The following is a 23452-nucleotide window of genomic DNA, read 5'->3' on the forward strand; positions in this document are numbered from 1 at the left end:
GCAGTTGACCACACACTTCCTCTCACTTAATGCTGCCGGAGGATGGTACCAGAGCCTTGAGTACTGGGCAAGGTTTAATTGATGCAGTTTGTGGTTGGCCTCCGCAGTTCATGCTATCTGTTTTTGTTTTCTCTTTTTTTTGTTAAAATGCCATTTTGTGTGATTTTCGATCAGCCCGACTGACTCTGCAGCTTGCAGTCAATGAACAACGTGGTGCTAACTTGAACTAAACTGAACATTCCTAGATTATTTCACTGACTTCCTGGTTTGATGCTTCGATTACATTGTGTTTTATGCTTGTTTTTTTTGCCAATGCACAATTTGTTTTTTTTGTGTGCGTTGGGTGTACAATGTTTTCTTTGAACGGGTTCCATGGTGCTCCTTTGTTTTTGGCTGTCTTGTGGAACGATGATTCTCAGGGTTGTATAGTGCATAGATACCTTGATAATAAATGCACTTTGAATCGTTGAGACTTTTCAGCTCACTGAGAGCCAGCATAGATCCAATGGGTCAAATGGCCTCTTGCTGTCATAAGATGTAAAGAGGAAAGAAACATAACCGCCCATTATTTTGTTACAACTATCCAAGCTTGCTGCCACCTCAAAATGGCTGTAAAGTGGTTTTAAATAATATATCGTGAAACCTTTAACATCCATGTAAAGCAAGGCATTCTTACACATTTGCTTGTAATACGCACACCTTCCTGATACCAAATCAGGAGTTAAGCAGATTACAGTATTTCTCCCAGAAGCTCTTCTTACAAAGAGCAAGACACGTTTATTGTCATGTGCACATGAAACCCAAAGTATAAATGCCATGAAAATTAGCTTTTTGCAAGAGCAGCACATTATCTTATAACATGACAAATATAAATTAAGATATTAGACAACAGAACTAAAATCAAATAAATTGGAAGATTTTTTTATTAGAACCAAATGCCGGTATATAGTGCTAGCCAAAACAAAGCGTCATGACAACACACAGGTAGAACTATAACAATGCACCAAAATATGAAAATTTACATTTGACACAAACAAGCCAGGAATTCAGGTCTTTTATTTTGCATAAAATATTCAAAGCTAAAGCAGAAGTATTGCAAAAAGAGAACCGAACAGCAAAGAAAAGGAACAAGCCTTCAACCTGCTATGTTTGTGCCAACCATGAGGCCAATTTAAACTAATCCTACCTACCTATACTAATCCTCCACCTATTCATGCGCCTGTATGAATGTTACTAACATACAGAATAAAAATATTAAATATTGGGATCTATAACTACAAGTATCAAAATTTGTTGGATGATCAAAACCCCCCAAAAAATATGTTTTTTGTGATGCATTTCAGTGCATCAGATGTTCTGTAGGATATTCTGGTTTCCTTCAGTGTCACATATCCGGTGAGTGGAAGCTGCCACAGTTTCCACTTGGGGAAAGATTTCTTGTCTACCTGAAATTCATTACTCTTTCAGTGCACGACAACATCCATAAGCAGATGTTGGAGACTCGCACATTCAAAGGAAGCAGGAGGAATACAGCGAGAGAGCTGTGCTGAAGGTCGGTGTGGCCAGCGGTGTGGAAAAGGACCACAGGAAGGGGATACTCCACCACTGGACACGGAGGGCTTGTGTCCTCTTCAACACTTCAGTGGTGTGTTATTTAAAGAGAAAACTTAATTGGTATTGGCATATTATATGACAGTGTATTGAATGGAAGTGTATGGAAGATGTATACTGATTTTATTCAAGACACGTATGACTAAATCATGTTTTGAAAATATAAACAAATCCACAACAATCTTTGTACTCTTCCCATGTTTGGTCCAACGAAAACTGGGTGGTACACATTTGCAGTTTGTCATTTGCACACTGGTTTAACACCGGCAGTGGGTGTGGTCTTCCACTGATTTTATTATGGTCATTATTCTATTATAGATTTATTGAGTATGCAAGAAAATGAATCTCAGGTTTGTATGTAGTAACTTATGTACTTTGATAATACACTTACTTTGATCTTTGAAATTTAATGGAAGCACTCACGTGGGCCTATAGCACAAACATCACATTAGCTTGGTTCATCCTGTACAATAACAAGGAATTTTATAGTAATTTTGCCACACTGCAGATGGCTGAATGCATCACGAATGTAAAACCATATACAAGCTCTGAGAGGGTGGCTGAGAATGTAAGTTTGAAGAGTTAGGTTGGGTGAAGAAAATGGCATTGCCAAAGGTGGTGATAACAGCTGGCCTAAGATGATGCCAGAGGCTGGTAGCCACTGAGTGTACGTCTCTAACACATTTTTCCAATCCAAATCATTGGTTTACAAGTTGCTTTTATTTCAGCTTTAAATGTAATGCAAAATAAAAGCCTGTCACAAACTACGTGTTGATTATGGCAAGGCTTGTCTACTATAATTGGCTACAAAGCGAAGTCAGACAGTTATTACTGGCAACATCGCATCCCTCCATGATGAGTTCAATCCATTCTATGCTCATTTTGAACAGAAGGTTAGTGAAATGACATTACCAACCCTACCAATTAAAGCTGATCTTTAATCGTTGACACAACAGCTTCCAAGGTCAACATTCCAGACATCAGATCAGTCTTACCAAGAGCAAACCAATGGAAAGTGATTGGTCCATCATGGAGTCCACAGCCAGGTCTTCAGATTCTGCATGGACTAGTTAGTAGGAGTATTCATAGACACCAACCTCTCCCTACACCAGTCCAAGGTTCCCAAATGACCACCATCATCACAGTGCTAACAACAAGCAAAAGGTAATGTGCCTGAATGACTACTGCCAGGTGGCTCTGACATCTAGCTTCATGAAGTACTCCAAGACAATGGTAATGATAAGCATCCAGCCTACAAGACAATTCAACCTATCACTGAAACAGGTCCATGGTAGATGCCATCATCCTCACCTCTGAAACATCTGGACGACAAAAAGCACTCAAGTTAGACTCCCTGAATATAGCTCTACCATCAATTAATAATTGCAGACAAACTCATCTCCCATACATACTCTGCTCTCCCTTCTACAACTGGATATTCAACTTCCCGACCAACAGACTACAATCAGCAAGGCCAGGCAATCTCTAATCCACAATGGCAACTCAGAGGCACAAGAAACAGCAAAGGCCGGACTTCAGAGGAACAATCTACTGGTGGTTCTCCGTACAAGACGGACTCCCAGTCCTGATGCAGAGCTTCGACTCAAAATGTCGACAATTCCTTTCCTCCCACAGATGCTGCTCAACCCAAAGTTCCTCCAGCAGATTGGTTTGCACCTCCTCCACAATTATCCTCAATACTGGTGTCCACGAGACCGCACCCTCCGTCCTTTACCACACTCTCTATACACTCATGACTACGCAGCCAGATTTTGCTTGAACTCCATTTGCAGATGCCACCACTGCTGCAGACCTGATCTCAAGCAATGATGAGATGAAGGAGATAGACAGCACAGTGGTGTGGTGCCTGGACAACATACTCTTCCTCAGAGTCAGTAAAGCATACAAGTTGGAATCAGGGACACTCCCCTCTCAGTGGTGATGATGATTTCAGGCTTCAAGTTCGTAGGTGCAAATATCACCAACAATCCACTATGGTTCAGCCACAATGATGCCACAACCAAGAAAGCACACCAATGGTCTTACTTCAAAGACCATCATACAAACCATTGAATTTATCTACTTTTCCTACTGCCTCAGAAAAGCAGCCAAAATAATTTAGGACTTCTCCCACCCAGGTCATCCTCCCTTTTCAACCCACTCCACCCCAACCCCACCGTCAAACAGCAGATAAAGCTTGTTAACACATACCACCAGGCTTGCTGTATCCTTTTGTAATCAGACTCTTAACCGGACCTCTCGTACACGGAAGGTGAACTCCTGATCAATTTTGCACTTTATATTATTTATCGGCACTGCAATTTATTTTTTGTAGCTGCAACAATATATTCTACATTTTACTTTTCTTTTGTACTACCTTGGTCTGGCTTGAACTGCCTGGTTAGCATGCAAAGAGGAGCTTTTCACTCCCTTGGAACATGTGACAAGAGTAAACCAATACCAAATATTGTAGGGTGTGTCAAATGTAAACTTTTAATTTGCATTTTGGTGAATAATGATCTTCAAGTTTCAGTTTTAGTCATACCTGTGTGTCACTGAGACACTATTCTAAAAGGTGGCCAGCCACCGTCTCCGGAACTGTGGGAGGAGCAGAGATGTCAAGGATACCCGATATCCCTCCAGACAATCTGCAGGCCTCCAGGTTGATACCCAACAAGATGTGATCTGTGGCAATCTGCAGTTCACACATTGGCTTTGCTAGTTTTGGACTTCTGAACGTGCTAATTTGCAACCCTTAGCCCTGGGAATACCTGTGTGATTTAGCAGAACGCGGTGTTTGTTATTCACAGTGGTGTCCCAGCAGCATATGATATGGACAACTCTGATGTCAAGACTGCATTGGGAAGTTAAAGTCTTTCTGAGGGAACTTCAGACATGAGGCTATAATTTGCCATACGGAGAGATTACGCTCACTTGCATTATTTCTTTTTTGGTACATCGGAAGCCAAGGGGACCCCTGATTGAGGTTTTTAAAATAGCATAACCCCTTCTCCCACAGAATGGAAATACCAAATACTAGAGGTGAATGGGAGGTGCCAGTAACATTTTGCCGCCAGGTTGGATGCTGGAAGCATTTACAATAGTGACTTTTAAGAGGTACTGCGAACGTGCAGGAAATGGAGGGATACGGACCATGAGCAGGGAGGCGTGAGGAATTTAATCTGGCATCATGGCTGGTGCAGTCATTGCAGGCTGAAGGTCCTGTTGCTCTTCTGAACAGTTCTTTGCAAATTCTGCAGAGTTCAAATTTCCCATTTCTGTGTCACTAGCACTTTTTATTCTTCAGTAAGTCAGTTTTCAGCTGTTTTGTCCAGAAAAAAAGTGATCCAATTTTGAAACACATTCTCTGTAATAGCTGTAAAGAAACCTAAAGCAATTAAAACCTTTCATGCCTAATTTCTGCATCAGGAAATGAGGGCCTGTTACAAATATTCCCCTACAGCACTGAACTCCCATGCATCAAAAAAATTCAATATTAAAGTAAAAAAAAATTAAACTACAGCAGACTATTTACTAGTCTTAGTCATTGGTTGACTTGAATTAGTCATTGCTGCTTTAAAACAACAAATTTGAACTCAACCACCTGCACAGTGTACAAATATCAAAAATGTCACAGTTGTCAATCTAATTTCAGCTGAAGTTTAATATCTTTGATAAATACCGTCACTGTACTGAATCTCTTACTTGCAGCATGTGATTGTCAGAAGATAGCTGAAGATCATGTGATAGTCAGTGCATGATAACACAGCACTTTTCTGACTTTGTACTAAATACAATTGAAAGAGTGGCTCACTGCTCTCAGTTCTGAAAATAGTCTCAGTTGGAGATGTTATCACATTATTGCAAAAAGCTGTTCAGGTTCAGTAAGATATTGCTGTTTCCTGCTGACTGCTTGGGGAGAATCTACTCAAGCAACACATCAGCAGTTTTTCTCTGGTAGGCACTGGATGTCATACAGGAGCAGTAATGTGGGTCTAACTGCCATCTTTAACCTAAGTGCTAACATACCTCAAACACGAGGAAATCTGCAGATGCTGGAAATTCAAGCAACACACATCAAAGTTGCTGGTGAACGCAGCAGGCCAGGCAGCATCTCTAGGAAGAGGTACAGTCGACGTTTTGGGCCGAAACCCTTCGTCAGGACTGCTAACATACCTCAACCATCAGTTAACACTGCTAAGTATTAATTAAGCATGCAATTCATTATGATTGTACTATTCATTATGACATAAGATTCCTTTGAAGGCAATTATGAGGCCATCAAATAATTGAACCTATAAAAGAACAAAGTATTTAATAAACACTGTAAATCAAGAACTCAGGAGGAAGTGAATGGTGTTCTTAATTTCACTCTGTACTAAATTTCAGAAGCAGAGTTGATACATAAACATGCATTGCACCTCTGTACAACACAAGTGCCCAGGACTGGCTTCCAATCATGATGAACTAAACCGGTTTAGCAGCCATGTACATGGATGGATAAAATGGAAATGGGAGAAAATAATCAAATCAGCTAATAGAATATCTTCTATACGAGGTAGAAGATGCATAAGTTACATTACAGTTATAAAACATCCAATCCTCAAATCAATGGAGCGCTATCTGGACTACAACTCTGATGAATAAATTGACTTGGACAGAATCCAGTAGACTTACCAGAATAAAACAAACTGCAAGGATTAGTTTTAAGATTTAGTTCTAGAGATTGTATTTGTTGGAATTTATGAAGGGCTAATTTGAATAAGATTTTTAAGATGTTAAGGGGACCTACTAATTTTGATTGACACAGGAAGGAGTTCTCCTTGTTCAGAAGCCCAAGATTAGAAGTGGAATCTGAAACTCAGAGCCAAGTGTTTCTGGAGTGAAATCAGGGAACAGTGCATACAAACGGAGAAATTCCCTTCAAACACTATTGCCATTTCAAACACTAATATTAAAATTATTCACTCTAGGCTGGAATAGTCATATTCATTCTTAAGGAAATTTAGCCTGGAAAATAGAAGAGAAAGACACAGGGAGGGAGTGTTTTGTATGATAGAAATATTGCTGTTGCACTATAGGAAAACTTCAAACCACAATTTCAACACCAACAATGCACACACTAGATTCTATTAGTCTTAAGTGTATCTGCACACTCTGGAAGAGTTCTGATTTGTTCAAAGACAGCAGTGAGCTGGTCTACTCTCCTCAATTTCCAACCATGACAAACACAAGTCCCTGGGACACTTCTGACTTTCAACTCCAATAGTAAATCTGAGTCATCAGAAGAACATCAACAATAACCCATACCAGCTGGACAGCAGGAAAAGATAAAACCACAAGGGCAACTTCACAACTGTGGAAGTTCAACAAAGATTAATAGTAAATTCAATAGGTCTGTAAAGCTGAGAAGTGGCAAGTGATCATGCAAGTAGATTTGGAAGATTGTATTTGTTTAAAGTTAACTAGCAATGTCATAAGGGGTGAAGCAGTAAAAATATTAAATATTAAACCTTAATTAAGCTTGGTCTGATACATTTTAAATTTGGAAACTGAATTAAGGTCACAAAAAAAAAGCAGCATTTTAACGGTCCTGCTTTGAACTTGCACATTTGTTTCACTCCACCACTGTACTCAAGCTGGCAACAAAAACTCAGCTGGAAAAACCGAGAAGCCAAATTCTTATACCTTGAAGAGGAAACAGCTAACCCATTCTTTCTAAACATTCAGCTTTAAAATTTAATGCACCTCCTTGTGCCAATTCAGAATTGCTGCCACTTCAGGTTATGGTCCTCTGGAAGTACAATTTAATAGAAAACTTGTGAAGGAATGTTTAACTTAAAGAGTACTTTGCCCAAGAGCACTATCACTTCCGAAGCACTTAAAATCTCTCCAAACATAGCTCGTGTTTTTAGAGCACAAAATTTCAGCTGAAAATTCCAAAATTATGTAGAAGTTTGATTTTATAATCATTCACTCAATGTTACGTGTTAAAACAATTAAACCAGCTGTTTATGATTACCTACCAATAAAAACTTCTGGTGAGTTATACAGTGGCCACTTTAACCGCATTTGCTCATTAATACAAATATCTAATAAGCCAGTTGCGTGGCAGCAACTCAATGTAGAAAAGCATGCAGACATAGACAAGAGGTTCAGTTATTGTTCAGTCCAGACATCAGAATGAGGAAGAAATGTGATCCAAGTAATTTTGTCTGTGCAATGATTGTTGGTGCCAGATGGGATGGTTTGAGCAGCTCAGAAACTGTTTATCTCCTGGGATTTTTAGACACAGCAGTCTCTAGAGTTTGCAGGAAATGGTACGAAAAATAATGTGACATTCAGTGAGTGACAGTTCTGTGGGCAAAAAAGTCTTGTTACTGAGAGAGGTCAGAGGAGACTGGCCAGACGGGTTCAAGCAGACAGGTGACAGTGCGTCAAATAACCATACATAACAAAGGTGGTAGCAGAGGAGCATCTCGTAACGTGAAACACCTCGAACCTTGAAGTGGATGGACTACAACACAAGACCACAAATATGCGCTCAATGGCCACCTTAATAAGCACAGAAAATACTTAAAGTGGCTACTGAGCAGATTACATATAAAAATTAAAATTAGGACATGCTAAAAGGAAAAACCATCATGTACAGAGACAGCAAGAAAAAAAATGGTAATTCAACTGATCAGTTCACAGGTTTTCTGCACCATGCCATGGAGAGTAAATTTGGATTTCTAACTAAAGACCGTGCATAAACTGGAATTCAGGTGGGGGGGGGGGAGGAAACAACCACAGAAAATAGAGAACAGAACATCAATATCTTTGTTACAACTGTGCTATAAATGCTACAAATTCTGCTGTATAAAGTTTAATGTTACTTCAGAACAATTTTTTTTTCCAAAAATACTTTATTCAGAAATATTACAAAATAAAAATAATTACATACAGAAAAAGAAAACCATTCGTTGACTGTGAGTCCTTATTCAATACAGTTATTAACAATAAAATTTTGCGTTGACTCTGTTCATTTATAAATGAAAGATGTTTACAGTAAATCATGCGTTTACTCTCAACTCTTGGTCAAGTGTTAAGACTTATTAACAATCAAAATTTTCAACAATAAAGGCAGGCAATGGCTCTAATACTTTCCCAAATTAACAATTCCACCCACTCCTTGGGCACCATGTTGATTATCTGTCCACACCGCTGATGAGGGTAGGTCTCCTCCCCACCCAACCTCTCCCCCTCCTACGGGTGATGAACGTTAAACTGTGGTCCTTCCCCACCGGGCCTTCACGGTGGTTGCACCAACTTTGAGTGCATCCCTCAGAGCGTACTCCTGCAGACGAGAGTGTGCCAGTCGGCAGCATTCAGTCACGGACATCTCCGTCAGCTGGCAGACCATCAAGTTTCGGGCCGACCAAAGAGCGTCTTTCACCGAATTGATGATCTGCCAGCAGCACCGGATGTTGGTCTCCGTGTGCGTCCCCGGGAACAGCCCGTAGATCACGGAGTCCTCGGTAACGCAGCTGCTGGGCATGAATCTTAGAACTGTCCCTCCCATTCTCTTCCATACTTTAGAACAATTGTCAAAGCATCCATCGCAAATTGCAAACATTTTAATTCAAGTCACCACTTGCAGAGTTTAGATACAGCTAACACACGAACAGCTCTGGGTTATTGTGACTTCACTCTGCTAAGCAAATGCATATTCCCAAATGGTAGAAGTCTAGTTAATCTATGCACGTTATTCTCCCCTCAAGCCTTTTGGCTCGCTCTGAGGAATGACTTGCATTTTGCTATGCTAATTCACATCATTACTGCAATGCCCCAAATGGCGTTACATCCAGCAATCTGGAGTGGTACGATGGCACAGCGAGTGGAGTTGCTGCTTCACAAAGTTCAGAGTACAAAGTCGAACAAACCCCACCATCTGAGTTCGAGCCGCCACGTCTCAACCATACTGCACCTCTGAGACTTCAGTTCACACTGCAAAAATACCAGGTCGTGCAGGCGGCCCAAAGGCTCAACTCCAAAAAGGGAAGTCACAGGCCATTGTTTACAGTGATCGTTTACCAGAAAAAGTGTGATTTAAAAAGTATTTACTTGAGTCCTTTGTTTTGTTTGCTGCCAATAAGTAGTCACTGAGCTTCACCAGTGCCATCTTAAACCAGGGGCTTTAGAGTCCGTGTGTGCAGTTTGCATGTTCTCCCCATGACCATGTGGGTTTCCTTCCGATGCTCTGGTAGTAGGCTTACTGACCACCATAAACTCCCCCTAATGTGGCATGATTTATATAATCCAAGGGAAGTTGTTGGGAATATGGGGAGGATAAAATGGATCAATGCAAAGTGCTTGATGATCAGCACTGAACTGGTGAGCTGCTTCACATGTGAAGAGGGGGACAAGTAGCTCAAGATCCATTCTATCTGGACTTTAAAAGAGGTGAATAGAGATAATTCAGCAAATTATTTTGGTCTTTTTTTTTTTAAAAAACAGAACAAAAAAATAATAGTACCTCTTGCATCCTGAAACTGGAATTATCAACTGGTTAACCTTTTGACTCCAAAATTCATGGAACGCATTTGCAATGCAGCCAATGGCATGTACAATCTCAACTATTATATTATAATGAGAGATTTAATGGATGAGTACTCTGGTGCATAACTTTGTGCACTGGAATGTAAAGGTTGTCATTTATTTTCTAAATCCAATTTAAAAGTCTAAGTTTTCCGTAGCCTTCTTAACCCTTTTCCTTTCTCCCACCCCATCCCTTTTGTGTGACCTTAAGCACTTTTACTCAGATTTTGGGATCTTTGAGGTTAGTTAATGGCACAATTTCTTATTGCATATTGTCTATGTGTGGTATCATCTTGATGTTAGTGTAATGGCTGTGGAAATCACGTACGACTGAAAAGGTCTAATGCTAAAACGTCACACCTCAACACTATTCAACCTTGCTATATGTGCGACTAAGGTGGGCAAAACCCCACTGTGCCACTAGACCATAAGATACAGAAGCAGAATTAGGTCCACTAGCCCACTGAGATTGCGCTGCCATTCAGTCATGGCTGACCTTTTTTCCTCAACCCCATTCTCCTGCCTTCTCCCCATCCCTAAACCTCCTTACCAATCAAGAACCTACCAAGCTTAAATACACCCAAGGATTTGGCCTCCACAACAGACAGCAAATCCCACCGTGGCTCTTGCTAAAGCTATTCCCATTCATTTCATTTGTAAAAGGGACATGCCTTCATCCAGAGCCTGTGCCCTTGGATGCTAGAGTCTCTAACTAATGCAAACATCTTCTCCATGTTGATTCTAACCAACCTATTCTGTAGTAAGACTCCAACTTATTCATCTGAATTCCTTCAAAAACAGTCCCAAAGCCATCAAATGCTCCTCCTACATTATGCCTTTCATCCCCAGGATCATTCTCATGAACCTCCTCTGGACCCCCTCCATAGATAACTTGCCTTTCCTTTGATACAGAACCGAAAATTGCTCACAATATTCCAAAAGTAGTTTGACCCCCACCTCAAGCCTCAATACAAGTCCTGATGAAGGGTCTTGGCCCAAAATATCAACTGCTTATCCCTTTCTATGGATGTTGCCCCCCCCTGCTGAGTTCCTCTAGCAATTTGTGTGTTTGTTACTCAGAGATACATCCTTCCTTTTCTATTCTAATCTGCTCAGAATGAATGCTAGCATTGCTTTTGCCTTCTTTACTACCAACTCAACATACAAGTTAACCTCACGGGAATCCTGAACTAAGACTCCCAAGCCCTTTTGCACCTCAGATTTATAATTTCTATCCCCACTTAGAAAAATAGTCTACACCTTTATTCTCCATACAAAAGCGCACAACCCCAAATTTTCCTACAACCTCTTACATTAACCTGCCCAAGTCCTCCTGCAGATTTCCTGCCTCCACAACACTATCTGTCTCTCCAGCCAACATGACATCATCTTCAAACTTGGTCACGATGGCATCAGTTCCTTTATTCAGGTCATTAATGTATATAGAAACATAGAAACATAGAAAATAGGTGCAGGAGTAGGCCATTCGGCCCTTTGAGCCTGCAACGCCATTCATTATGATCATGGCTGATCATCCAACTCAGAACCCCGCCCCAGCCTTCCCTTCATACCCCCTGACCCCCGTAGCCACAAGGGCCATATCTAACTCCCTCTTAAATATAGCCAATGAACTGGCCTCAACTGCTTCCTGTGGCAGAGAATTCCACAGATTCACCACTCTCTGTGTGAAGAAGTTTTTCCTAATCTCGGTCCTAAAAGGCTTCCCCTCTATCCTCAAACTGTGGCCCTTCGTTCTGGATAGTGATATCATCATCATAGCTTGTCACACCAGCCAGCCACTCTAGTGTTGTTCGGTTGATGTTGAGCAGGTCAGTGTCAGCTAAATCAGGTGAGAGTGGGCAGTTGCGCAGAACGTGTTCAATGTTCTGCACTCTTTCGCCACACTCACAGGATTCGCTGGTCTTTAAACCCCACTTCACCATATAGTCTCCCAGCCTACAAACTCCCACTCTCGCTCTGTTAAGAGTGCACCACTTCTGTCTGTCAAGCAGTGCCCCGTCTGGCAACATTTCTGTGGGATCTTGCACTGTATTGTTTGGTGGGGTTCTGTCTTCTGTTTATTGCCAGAGCTCAATCCTGTATGTTTGGGGGGATGTTCCGCGCGGTAGTTCCTCCACTGTAGCAAAGCTTCTCCTCGATTTTAGGCAGTTGGAAACTGGCACATGATGATGTAGTGGGTGCCGTGGATCCCAATTTTGTTTACCTTTTTCAATTTTTGTTGCAGTGTGTCTTCGGATCTCTGGGGGAAGCAATGCCTGCAAGTCTGTCAATGATGTTAGTGGTATGCAGTGTTCCCAACACTGACCCCTATAGGATTCCACTAGTCACCAGCAGCCATCCTGAAAAGGACCACTTGCCTTCTGCCCAGTCAGTCAATCTCAGTCTTATGAATGCTGTATTCAAATAAATACATATTAACCCCTTCCAAGATATGGCATCTGACTACAATGGCTCTTTTCGCTACAACCATTGGGCAAGAGATACAGAAGGTTCAGGAACAGATGTTACCCTACAACTCACTATTCTGACCTGATTCTATAGCCTACAGACTCACTTTCACGGATTCTTTACAACTCATGTTCTCAGTATTACTTTTTTTTTGCTGACTTTGCCTTTTGCATATTGGTTTGTCAGTCTACGTATATCTTTTATAATTTTGTGCAAATGCCTGCATGAAAGTGAACCTCAAGGTACATAATGTCATATTAAATTTACATTAAAGTTTTTGAACTGTGATTACTCATTCTTTAAAAGATGAAATGTTAACTCTATACCCATTTACAGGTTCTCCCCAGTGTACGAACACCTGACTTACAGATAGCCTATACCCACAAGCGTTTGGGAGACCAGTGGGATGCATTTGCTTGGGTTATGAACAGTTCACCAGAACAGGACACTGCCATAACTTGGAGAGGATTTGCACACTTGTGGCAAGCCTCTCCTTTTGTTGTTATATTTATCTAACTGCCTTCTGTCTTCCCCAGTGCACCTGGTCTTTCAATCACTCCCACCTTCTAAAGTCCTTGCCTTTAATTATTTCCTTACCATTCTATTTAGAACCTGCCCACTTTTAAACGTTGACAAATTAAAGAGAAGTTCTTCTACGTCAAGCTGCAACTATCTGCCTCTCTTCCCCGGTACTACCTGACCCACTGAAAATTTCTAGCGTTACTTTGCTCTTTCATCCATTACAGCACTGTTCGACACTAAAACAGTTAACATCAGTGGTGGTAGGAACATAGCAGCTGGCCTCAATACTTTAGGTTAAACTAGGTGAAACTGGGCAACATTTTTGCCTCACAACTTTACCTTGAACTCAATGGACTACAAACTTAGAAGTGTGCTGTGAATAAGCTCAACTGAGACATCACATGAATTAGCTCTTTGTCCCTGTGGAAAATTGGAAGTGAGTTCTGCATTCCAGTGTGTGCCAGCCAAGGGTAATTGGTAACACTCTCTTGCCAGTCAGAATTGGCCGTGGACTTACAACCAGAACAAAAATCTAAGCTGATGTTCTTGTGCTGTGCTGTCAGGGCTACCACCTTTTGAATAATGTTAAATTGCGGCCTCATCTGCTCTTGGATGTTCATAGAAAGAGCTTGTCACACTTTTGTCCAAGAAGTCAAGATGTTCAGCCTAGTATCATCATTTATCAATGTTACTGAAAACTAGATCAGCTATAAGCTTGCTATGTGCAAATTCTTTCTTACAACGAAACAGTGGCTATGCTTCAGAAAATAATATTGGAGTCATGCAGCACATGAGAAGGTCCTTTGGCCCATGGAGTCACTGATCTCAAGCGCCAAGTAACATTAATTCAACACTGATTTCATTCTATACACGCCCCACATCCACCTGCCAGGCTCAAGAACAGCTCCTTCCTTTGAACTATTCGATTCTTAAAATCAACCTGCACAATACTAATCACCTAAATAAATACACACCGCCTGGCCTGCCGAGTTCCTCCAGCATTTTGTGTGCGCTGCTTGGATTTCCAGCATCCGTAGATTTTCTCTTGTTTGCAACAAACAATCCACTCAAGAACTCAAGCTGCACGCAGGGAGTGATCACAAAACAATTGCTCTCCATCTCCTGTTACTGGTGCTGCTCGGCGCATTTAAGTCCCTCCAGCAGACTGTCACTGCTGCAGCCTTGCTACACAAGGCCTCTAAGCACCACAATTAACATCTTTCATTGAAATGAAGACAACAATGTGACAAAAAAAAAGCACACGTTACGTTTTATAACTCCAGAAACTAATCAAAAGAAAAAACACAAGTACCAGGATGTTTTGTCTACTTTCTTTTTCAGCAAGGCACTCACATATGATGTGCAGGAGTAATAATAATGCATGCCATTCACAGACTTCTTAAATATAACACATAATTATGTAAACAAAGAACACTTTATCAAATATTTACAATACTACTGAAATATTAACTATACAACATTCCTCCATGGTGGTTGTAGGAGTTGACTTGGATTGCAGAAAATGGTTCTGACAGCTCTGGACACAGTTCTTCTCTTAAAAAAAAATAAATAAATTTAACTCTGCTCTCCTGAACTAATCGATGTGCCGTCTCCAGATCTCATGAGACACGATCTCCACTGTGCAGGAGAGTGGTCCAGTTCTGTCCTTAATCTTTCCAAGTACCCACTTTTGATCTGTAATCCCTCGCCAGGACTGCTTGTCCAGGATTGAAACATCAAATCTCTTGTTTCAGGAGCCCTCAGTTTGCCTCAGCTGTTTGTCCTGCACACTCCTGAGATTGGGTTTGAGGAGATGCAAGTGTGAAGGCAAGGGACAACCCAGGAACAGTGTAGTTGGCTGCGGTGTGTGCTTCACTGCGATATGCAAGGAGGAAATTGGCGAGATTCTGATTCAGCGTCATTATAGTGTGTTCTGCTGACATTGCTCACAGTGTGTTCCTTACAGACTCTGGACAAACTCTTTCTGCCGAGACATTTTGCAGCTGGGTGGTACAATGCAAATGTAATACATCTTAGTTTATTTATTTTCGGGAATGACTAAAACTGCTCAAGAATCAGCTAGCCCATTGTCACTGACCAAGTACTCTGGAATACCAGTCCTTCAGAAGAAGCTTCTCAACTAGTCCAATCAAGATGGTGCCAGAAAACAACGATTCCATGGGCGTGATCTTCCAGATAGTAAAACTTTCCAATTATTTCACTCTTTCTATGCCCTCTGCTTACATTTTCTGTTTTGTTTGTGTTACAGAAACTGTTGAAGCCTGTGACGTAGTTTGATTCTCAATTGAAGAATCTAGCACTCTCTGTGTCCGGAGAGCTACATCGTGCAGATCGGGGGGGGGGGGGGGGGGGGGGGGGGGGCTGAAAAGGTCCAAGAACACAAGCTGACTCGTGGAAAAGACCAGAGTTGAGGCGTCAGATCATGAATGACTCCATCTCGAAGTGGCGAGGAAGACTGAAGCATTGAGGTGAATGTGGAGGGCATCAGCGATGGCTGGGCACGAGACAGTCAGCAGCCAAATCGGCGCATTCGGCAACAGGACAGCACAAGGATCCAGTTCAGCGCATTCTGCCCCAGGTAGGTGATGTTCAGCCCAGACGTCACTCTTTACTGAAGGTCTGAGTTCATGTGGCTGGTCTCCTCATATGCAGCAAAAGGACACTACCCTACCCCATAATCTGAGAGTTATGTGATTATTGGACAGCACTTTATATTGGTTTCCTTCAGTTTTTTGGTGTTTTCTTTCATGGGGTCAATTGGCAGGTGGGTGATCTGTTGATCTTTTGTGCGTGGGAGAGGTTAGGGATTTGGTGCTACTTTTGCTGTTGCTATGTACAGAAGATCATTTTTGTGGCTTTTTTTGCTGCAGGCAAGGAAGGGATTTGGGGGTTTAATGAGTTTTGCTTCTTCTCTTTTTCATGCTGGTAAGGTGAGGGGGGAGGAAATTAACAATATTTAGAGAATTTCTTCAACTCATCCACACCAGCTGAAATAGACTCTCTTCCTTTTGATTCCGCTTATGAAACCTGTAATGTTCAGCAATCAAAGCTTTTTGTTCTAAATGTTCCTGCATTTCATTCACGATATCAGCAAAGCTCATTTCAGCTGGTTTGGTTGGAGCAGCTGAACTTTAAGTAAACCGAATGCTTTTCCCCCCTTTGCACCCAGCAATACTGACACCTGTTTTTCCATCGGTGATTTTATTTGCTTCAAAATGCTGTTTTATTTGTTCAGTATACATCATCCAATTATCTATTGTGCAATCGAACTTGTTTATCTTTCCAATGTAGCCAGACATTTCCGCTTTAAAAAAAAATTTTTATCATTCAGTACTCACTGCTGTGGCTGTACTCATTGTTTTTAAAATTTCATCCATTTGCTGCCTTTTTAAAAAAAAATCTCAAACCTCTCTCTTCCCTCCAAAATATGAGCTGCACTTCAACAGGTAGGTTGTTACCGCAGGTTCATTTTAAAAGTTTCTGGTCGCCACTATTAAGTTTTGTAACTCCGCAAACTAACTGAAAGAAAAACACAGGAGTCACGATATGTTTTGTCTACTTAGTTTCTTTTTCTTTCACGTACATTCACATACTTCTTACATACAAGACAAAGAATTTGGTAAACGAATGCTTAATCAAATATATTTAAATATTACTCAAGCATTACTGAAATATTAAATACACTACAAAACTCATCCAAAGGATGCCTCATATGAACATTCCAAGGGAGAATACTGACAAGTACAAAATGAGATATTCCAGTGTAAAAAAAACGGTGGCTTGGTTAAAGAGAGACAGTCGGCTAAAGGAATAAGTGCATTAAAGGATGAAGGGGAACTGAAGAAGCAGAAGGACCAGAAAAAGGGAGACATGGCAGCCAATGGTGGAGTAACTAAACTCAGTCTAGTTTTTATCTCCGCATGACAGGGAAAAGGGCCATTCAGCTCTTTGAGTCTATGCTGACTCTCAAAGCAACATCAGTTAAATTCCTCTGCTTGTTCCACGTAACATGCATGCTCATTATCACCCAACCTAGTCTAGTGGTGATTGACAGTTATCAATTAATCAGTCAGTGCAGATTGGAAATAACATCTCTTCAACACAGGTGCACCTTGAGGATGTGTGCCAGCCTTGGCTTTACTCTCTTGACGTCCATGAGTGTGTGATTAGCTCAAACATTATCTGTAAGTTGACACTGTCTGTTGTTGGCAAAATCTCAGGTGGTGACAAGGAGGTGTACAATGTCAGTATGACCAAGGAATGATCATGGATTTCAAGAGGGGGAGGTTGAGGGAACACACACCAGTCCACATCAAGGGATCAGCAGTGAAAAGAGTGAGCAGTTTCAACTTCCTGGGTTTCAACATCTCCAAAGACCTAACCTGGTCCAAAATACTGATGCAATTACAAAGCAGCTATATTTCATTGGAAGTTTGAGGAGATTGCCATGTCGCCAAAAGAGTAGCAAATTTCTACAAGCGTTCTGTGGAGAGCATTTTAATTCACTGGCTGATATGGCGGGCCACTGGAAAGCACGGCAGGGGTTGTAAATTCAGTCAGCTCATAGGGGACTAGCCTCCCCAACATTCAGCTCATCTTCAAAAGGCAATACTTCCAAAAAAAAAGCGACATCCATCATTAAGTGCTCCCATCACTCAAGATGTGCCCTCTTCTCATTGCTCATTGCTACCATCAAGGAGTTGGCACAGCAGCCTGAAAATACAAACTAAATGTTTCAGGAACAGCTTATTTTCCTTCTCCATCAGATTTCTGAACAGATAAATAACCAACCCACGAACACTACCTCAATACTTTGGCTCTTTTTTTGCATTTCAGTTTAAATTATAACTTCTACATCTTTTATCTATTACACTGTACTGTTGCCACAGAATAACAAATTTCACGACATATGCCAATGATATTAAACCAGCACTTTGGACTACAGTTGAAAACTGGAGAGCCTGAGGGAACGTGTGCCAATGTCACACAGACAGCAGTGCAGGTCAGGATCAAAACTGATTCACTGGAGCTGTGTATCAGCAGCAGCTCATCAATGTGCTTCCTTTTACGTCCAATGAACAGGTAAGAGTTTAGCCATCTTAGAAACTAAAGTTTCAAGCAAGACACCAAGGTTCAGGAAGTCCTGTGTTAACAATATCTGACACAGATAAACCTTCATACAAACAACTTCTGAAAAATATTAAATTCTAAAACCCTGTCAACTATAAATATTCCTTCCTATGAAAAGCAGAAAATCCCAATTTAGGAATTCTTCTTTCTTATTAGTCTTGGGTATTGTTGATGCCATTCATTGCAAGCGAGTGGGAGGTACAGTCACAACAAGTGACTTTTTTTAAAAAAGCATTTTCTGACTTACAGACAAAATTGATTTACAGGCATCTGCAAAAATAGATCCAAGGGGCAACCTAGTGACATTTAGGAAATTTAATCTCACGGTAATTATGGGAAAGATTGAAGGGAAGAAAACAAAAGGAAGGCAAAGACAAATGATGATGGAGACAGCAGCCAGAGAACTGGAAATGAATACCAATGAATTGATCCAATTGACCTGAAACAGGAGTGTGTGGGCCATGGCAGTCAAAGCTCAAACTGGGCATGGCACCTGATGATGATGAATCTCACAGAAGGTTATCCAATGCTTATTTTTGCATGAGTGAAATGGTGGAGGAAGGAATTGATGGTGAACGTAGATATTGCAGAACAGAATCACAGACTGCACTGGAAGTCAAAATCAATAACTTAAGAACAGATTTTCAGTTATGGGGCTGGAAGAGATTACAAACAGAGGGGTAAGGTTATCCTAATACAGAGTACTGTGCAAAAATCTTAGATAGGTATATATATTAGATTGATAGCGCACTTTTGATCAGTACTGTATTTGTTAACATGAAGCAGAGAGCAAGTTGGCTGAAAGGTCTCGGCCAGAAATGTCAACTGTACTCTTCCACAGATGCTGCCTGGCCTGCTGAGTTCCTCCAGCATTTGTGTGTTACTTGAATTTCCAGCATCTGCAGAAATCTGCCAGGAACAGAGGTTGTTGGGAATGGCAAGGGTGGAGCAGCGTGGGACGGGTGGCAGAGGAGTAGTATCAGGAACAGGAGGTGGTGCGGTTCAGACACACCCAGCTCTGAGACTCCAGAAAAGGTCACCTGATTCCTCCATTGGTTTATAGATCATTACAGAATCTCTCTCTGGTGCTTCCCACTCCCTCACCTCTCCCTGATCCCTTTCCACTCAGTCCACAATAGAGAATCATATCAGAATCAAGTTTGTCATCACTCACATACGTCATAAAATTTGTTTTTTTTTGTAGCAGCACACATATACATCCCTCCAGTGGCAGACCTGCAAAAATCTTTCTGGTAAAATTTTTGGGAAAAAAAAAACTTTCTGGTTAATAAATTTGTACCAAAGGATTGATTTTTTTTTTTTTTTTTTTAAAAAGAAAAGTCAACTTGGCACAGCAAAGATACACAACTAGTTTACAGAGCCAGAGATCAGAGTTAATCCAGCCCTCCAGTGCCATCTGTGTGGAGTTTGCAAGTTTTCCCTGCGACTGTGTGGCCTACTCTGGTTTTCTCTCATATCCCAAATACATGTAGACTTATAAGTTACTTGGCCACTACAGATTGTTCCTTTATTAGGCTGGTGGAAGAATATGGGAGAACAGATTTAAGGGAAAAATAATGTCAATGCCACAGAGAAGGGAAACAGGCCCTTTGGCTCAAGTCATTCATGCCAAACAAGTTGTCAACCTATTCATGTACCTATCTACATGCTAATTAAACAGTATAGCTGTACTCATTTCTGCAGGTTCCTCTGGCAGCATGCCTCATAATACCCAATGCCCTCTGTGTGAAGAATTTGCCCCACAGGTTCTTATTAAATCTTACCCCTCTAACCATAAACTTAACACAAGCCCTCTAGTTTTAGACTCAAAATTGGTGGGGGGGGGTTGGGGGGGGAAAGAGAAGAGAAGAGATCAAATTGTTCTGTAATTAAAAGTCCTCTTACTCTGCCATAAATAAGTACAACAGCTCTCAGATTATCTGCTCTTTGTGGAAGGTTGCTGTGCAGTTTGGCTCTCTGAATTCCCACATTTCACTCAGAAATAAAAAGCACTCTCCAGCTTCTGGAAACAGTTGAGAAACACTCTCCAAAGGATACATACAGAAAGGGAGGCACAGCAGCAGAAGTACAGCTACTGCCTTACCGTGTGAGAGACACAATCTCAGTCCTGACCTCATACTGTCTGTGTGGAGTTTGCATGTTTTCCCTGTGACTACACTGGGCTTCCAACCACAAGCTAAAGATGAGCTGGTAGGTAGTTTAGTTAGTCACTGCAAGTTGCCTCGTGTGTAGGGGAGGAGCCATAAAACAGGAGCAGAACAAAGTTGTTCAGCCCATTGAGTCTGCTCTGCCACTCCAACATGGCTGATTTATTATCTCTCTCAACCCCATTCTCCTGTCTTCTCCCCATAACCTTTGATGCTTTTTACTAATTAAGAAGCTGCCTACCAACAAGAGAAAAATCTGCAGGTGCTGGAAATCCAAAGCAACACACACAAAATGCTGGAGGAACTCAGCAGGCCAGGCAGCATCTACGGAAAAGAGTACAGTCGACATTTTGGGCTGAGACCCTTCACATGGTCTGGACGAAGGGTCTCAGGCAGATATGTCAACTGTTTCCTCTTTACCAAGAAGCTATCAACCTCTGCTTCACATATACCCAATGACTTGGCCTCCATAGCCATCAGTGGTAATGGTTTCCACAGACTGACCACCTCTCGCTAACGAATGGTAGAACTGGAGAAAACGTGGGGACAGTAAATGGGACTAATACAAAAATCAGTGATTGATAGTATAGATTTGTGGGCCGAAGGGCATGTTGTCATGCTCAGTGGCTATTTATGAACGGTAGAGAGACAATTCAATTGCAAAAAGCAGGTGCCTCCAGCATAAACAAAATAACCACTCTTGCCCAATTCCCGAAACTCAATTCGACGGGAGAGGCCCTAAACCATGAATCAAGTGCAATCGAGATCCCACTCCCTTTGGTTTTCGGAAAGACAGTCACTTTATGACTTGACTTGCCAAAGAATTAGAAGTCTCATAGATAGTGAGCTAGGAGACCATGAGTGAGTCAGCTTGTTACATTTAACAATAAGGTGAGTATCACTTCTAAAATAGTCATCACCTCCTTTTCAAATGACCTCGGTTACCTGACATAATAACATTTTGAAAGCTTCCTTTAATTACGCGTTTCTCAGACCTGTAGCCCAAACATGCAGATGTTGCCGTTTTCCAATCCACCCCACTGATCTCTCTCTAATTCCCAAAGTATTAACTTCACAGTAAACTTGACATCGAAACCCGCGGAACAAAAAGAGTGAGGAATAAGAGGCTGCTTCCGAAAACAAACACGTAGTTTACTCCTAAACCTTGCCTATTAGACGCACAAAAAGCGCATACCTTAAGAGTAATTAATGCGTCCTTGGGGGAATTGCAGTCTAATCAGTCAATGAGTGAAATCAATAACCAACAGTCTTTTTCACTTAAGTCACAGAAGCGCTCGTCCACAGAAAATTCAGCATCACTTTAGATACTGTTGGAAAACTTAGGACTAAGTTTCTCAATTCGCTTGAAGTTTTCACCGAACTTCCCGGATATAATATTTTTCAGTATGAAAATATACTGAACTCTAAAACATAATAAATAACTTCTAAAAAGTTTACTCACCTCCACCCAGCGTTGCCCTTCTGCAAACGCCAACGCATGATTAGAATCCGGCTGTTCCCTCCTCTCCATTTCTAGGTACAGAATATATATGTTAGGGAGTACAGTATTTATTTAGCAACACCTTTCCTAACCCACATTAGAAGAGATAGTTGCAATTACATTAAAAACAGAAAGGTCTCCACTGGTCCGTGAGGCGGTGCTGTGAAGTGAACCTTGCAAAAGAGACGGTGAAAAGCCACCGCTGATCTTACTAGGATGCGCCGTCTTTTTGCTCCTCCTTTTCCTCGGTGTCTTTAAGAGATCCCACCCAATTCAACTCCCTTACAACTCCGGCCAGCGGCTCTTCTCCACCCTAATCCCCCCCACACAAAAAAAACGACTGCAACAATAAAGAGACCTGAGCGACTTAATGCTCCTAAAGATCATACCTGCTCCTATCACTTGTTCCATTCTGACTTTCTAGCCTGTCTCGCCCGTCGGCTGCTGCTTGCTGGTGCTGTGTTGCTAACTATTTTCAGAGTTTCTTACTCCCTTTTGCTGGCGTTCGCCTCCGCTTCCTGATAACCTTACCTGAATATCTGAGCAGAGCCACTGGCGAGGCTCCTTCGGTTCTTGCAGCCTGTTAGTCACAGCTCCAACCCTCCCGCCCCAGTCCGATAACAAGAAACGCCTCTTACCCAGACCAGGACGGAGGAGATTTGTGGCACCCTCACCCCCTACATTAGTGCGACTGCAGTTCACGTGTAAAAAGCTGTTCGCCGTTGAAAGCGGAAATGCAGCTAAACTTAAGATTCAGTAGCAAAGCAAAACGCTGCCGGCGGAACTTTATTTTCTGTTATTACAGCATAATGAACAACTTATTCACTTGCACTTAACAGGTTAAGTCAGGTGACTGGGTGACGGCATGTATGATTTCTATTCAAAACTGTGCATTTGGGCAAGGGTCTGTCTCTCATGACCCCAAATCCAAATAGGTGTTTATTATCAATTTCTTTTCACTTGCCATTTTGCAAATGGCATCATAGATGCCTAAAACCCATCCTTCATCAGAGATCTCCACATGGGCTATGTCATCTTCTCGCAGTTACTGGCTGGCAGGAGGTACAGAAGCCTGACAACACACACCTCCATGCTCAGGAACAGTACTTTCTTTCAGCTCTGGAGCCAACCCGCACAAACCCTCATCACTAAGTCAGTATAGCAACACACTGACCACTTTGCACCACAATTAATTTTGTTTTGTTCCAATTGCATCCTTATATAAATTGTGTTTATGTTTTCTGGTGAATGTTGTGTCTCTGGTGCTATGTGCCTGCAATGTTGCTGCAAGTAAGTATTTCATTGCACCTGTGGCATTCAATTCTGGAGACCCAGGCCTGTACCAGAAAACCAGGTATCATTGGCGGAGGGCTATTTCACTGGTGAAGAGACAATTTTGAACGAGGTTGGAGGTAACATTGGATGCATAGCAACTCTGGCAGGGTTTGCA

The 23452-nt window shown here is 41.6% G+C and overlaps 1 protein-coding gene across 9 annotated transcripts in view; it reads right to left on the minus strand.

Annotated features, from left to right (window-relative positions):
- LOC140198002 (LIM domain only protein 7-like) overlaps window positions 1–22740 on the minus strand; it is a 229220-nt gene extending 206480 nt beyond the window's left edge. For 6 of the 9 annotated variants that reach the window (XM_072258780.1, XM_072258779.1, XM_072258782.1 and 3 more), the window contains exons 1-2: window positions 22392–22527; window positions 21964–22034 (exon numbers count right to left, since the gene is read on the minus strand). In XM_072258780.1, the coding sequence (XP_072114881.1) occupies window positions 21964–22034; window positions 22392–22413 (93 nt within the window). In that variant the 5' untranslated portion in view covers window positions 22414–22527. The other 3 variants (XM_072258777.1, XM_072258775.1, XM_072258776.1) reach the window with 3 other exon arrangements.
- Window positions 22741–23452: the final 712 nt, after the last annotated feature.

This window comes from Mobula birostris, chromosome 5 (genome assembly GCF_030028105.1).
Source record: "Mobula birostris isolate sMobBir1 chromosome 5, sMobBir1.hap1, whole genome shotgun sequence".
In the NCBI taxonomy this organism is placed as follows: Eukaryota; Metazoa; Chordata; class Chondrichthyes; order Myliobatiformes; family Myliobatidae; genus Mobula; species Mobula birostris.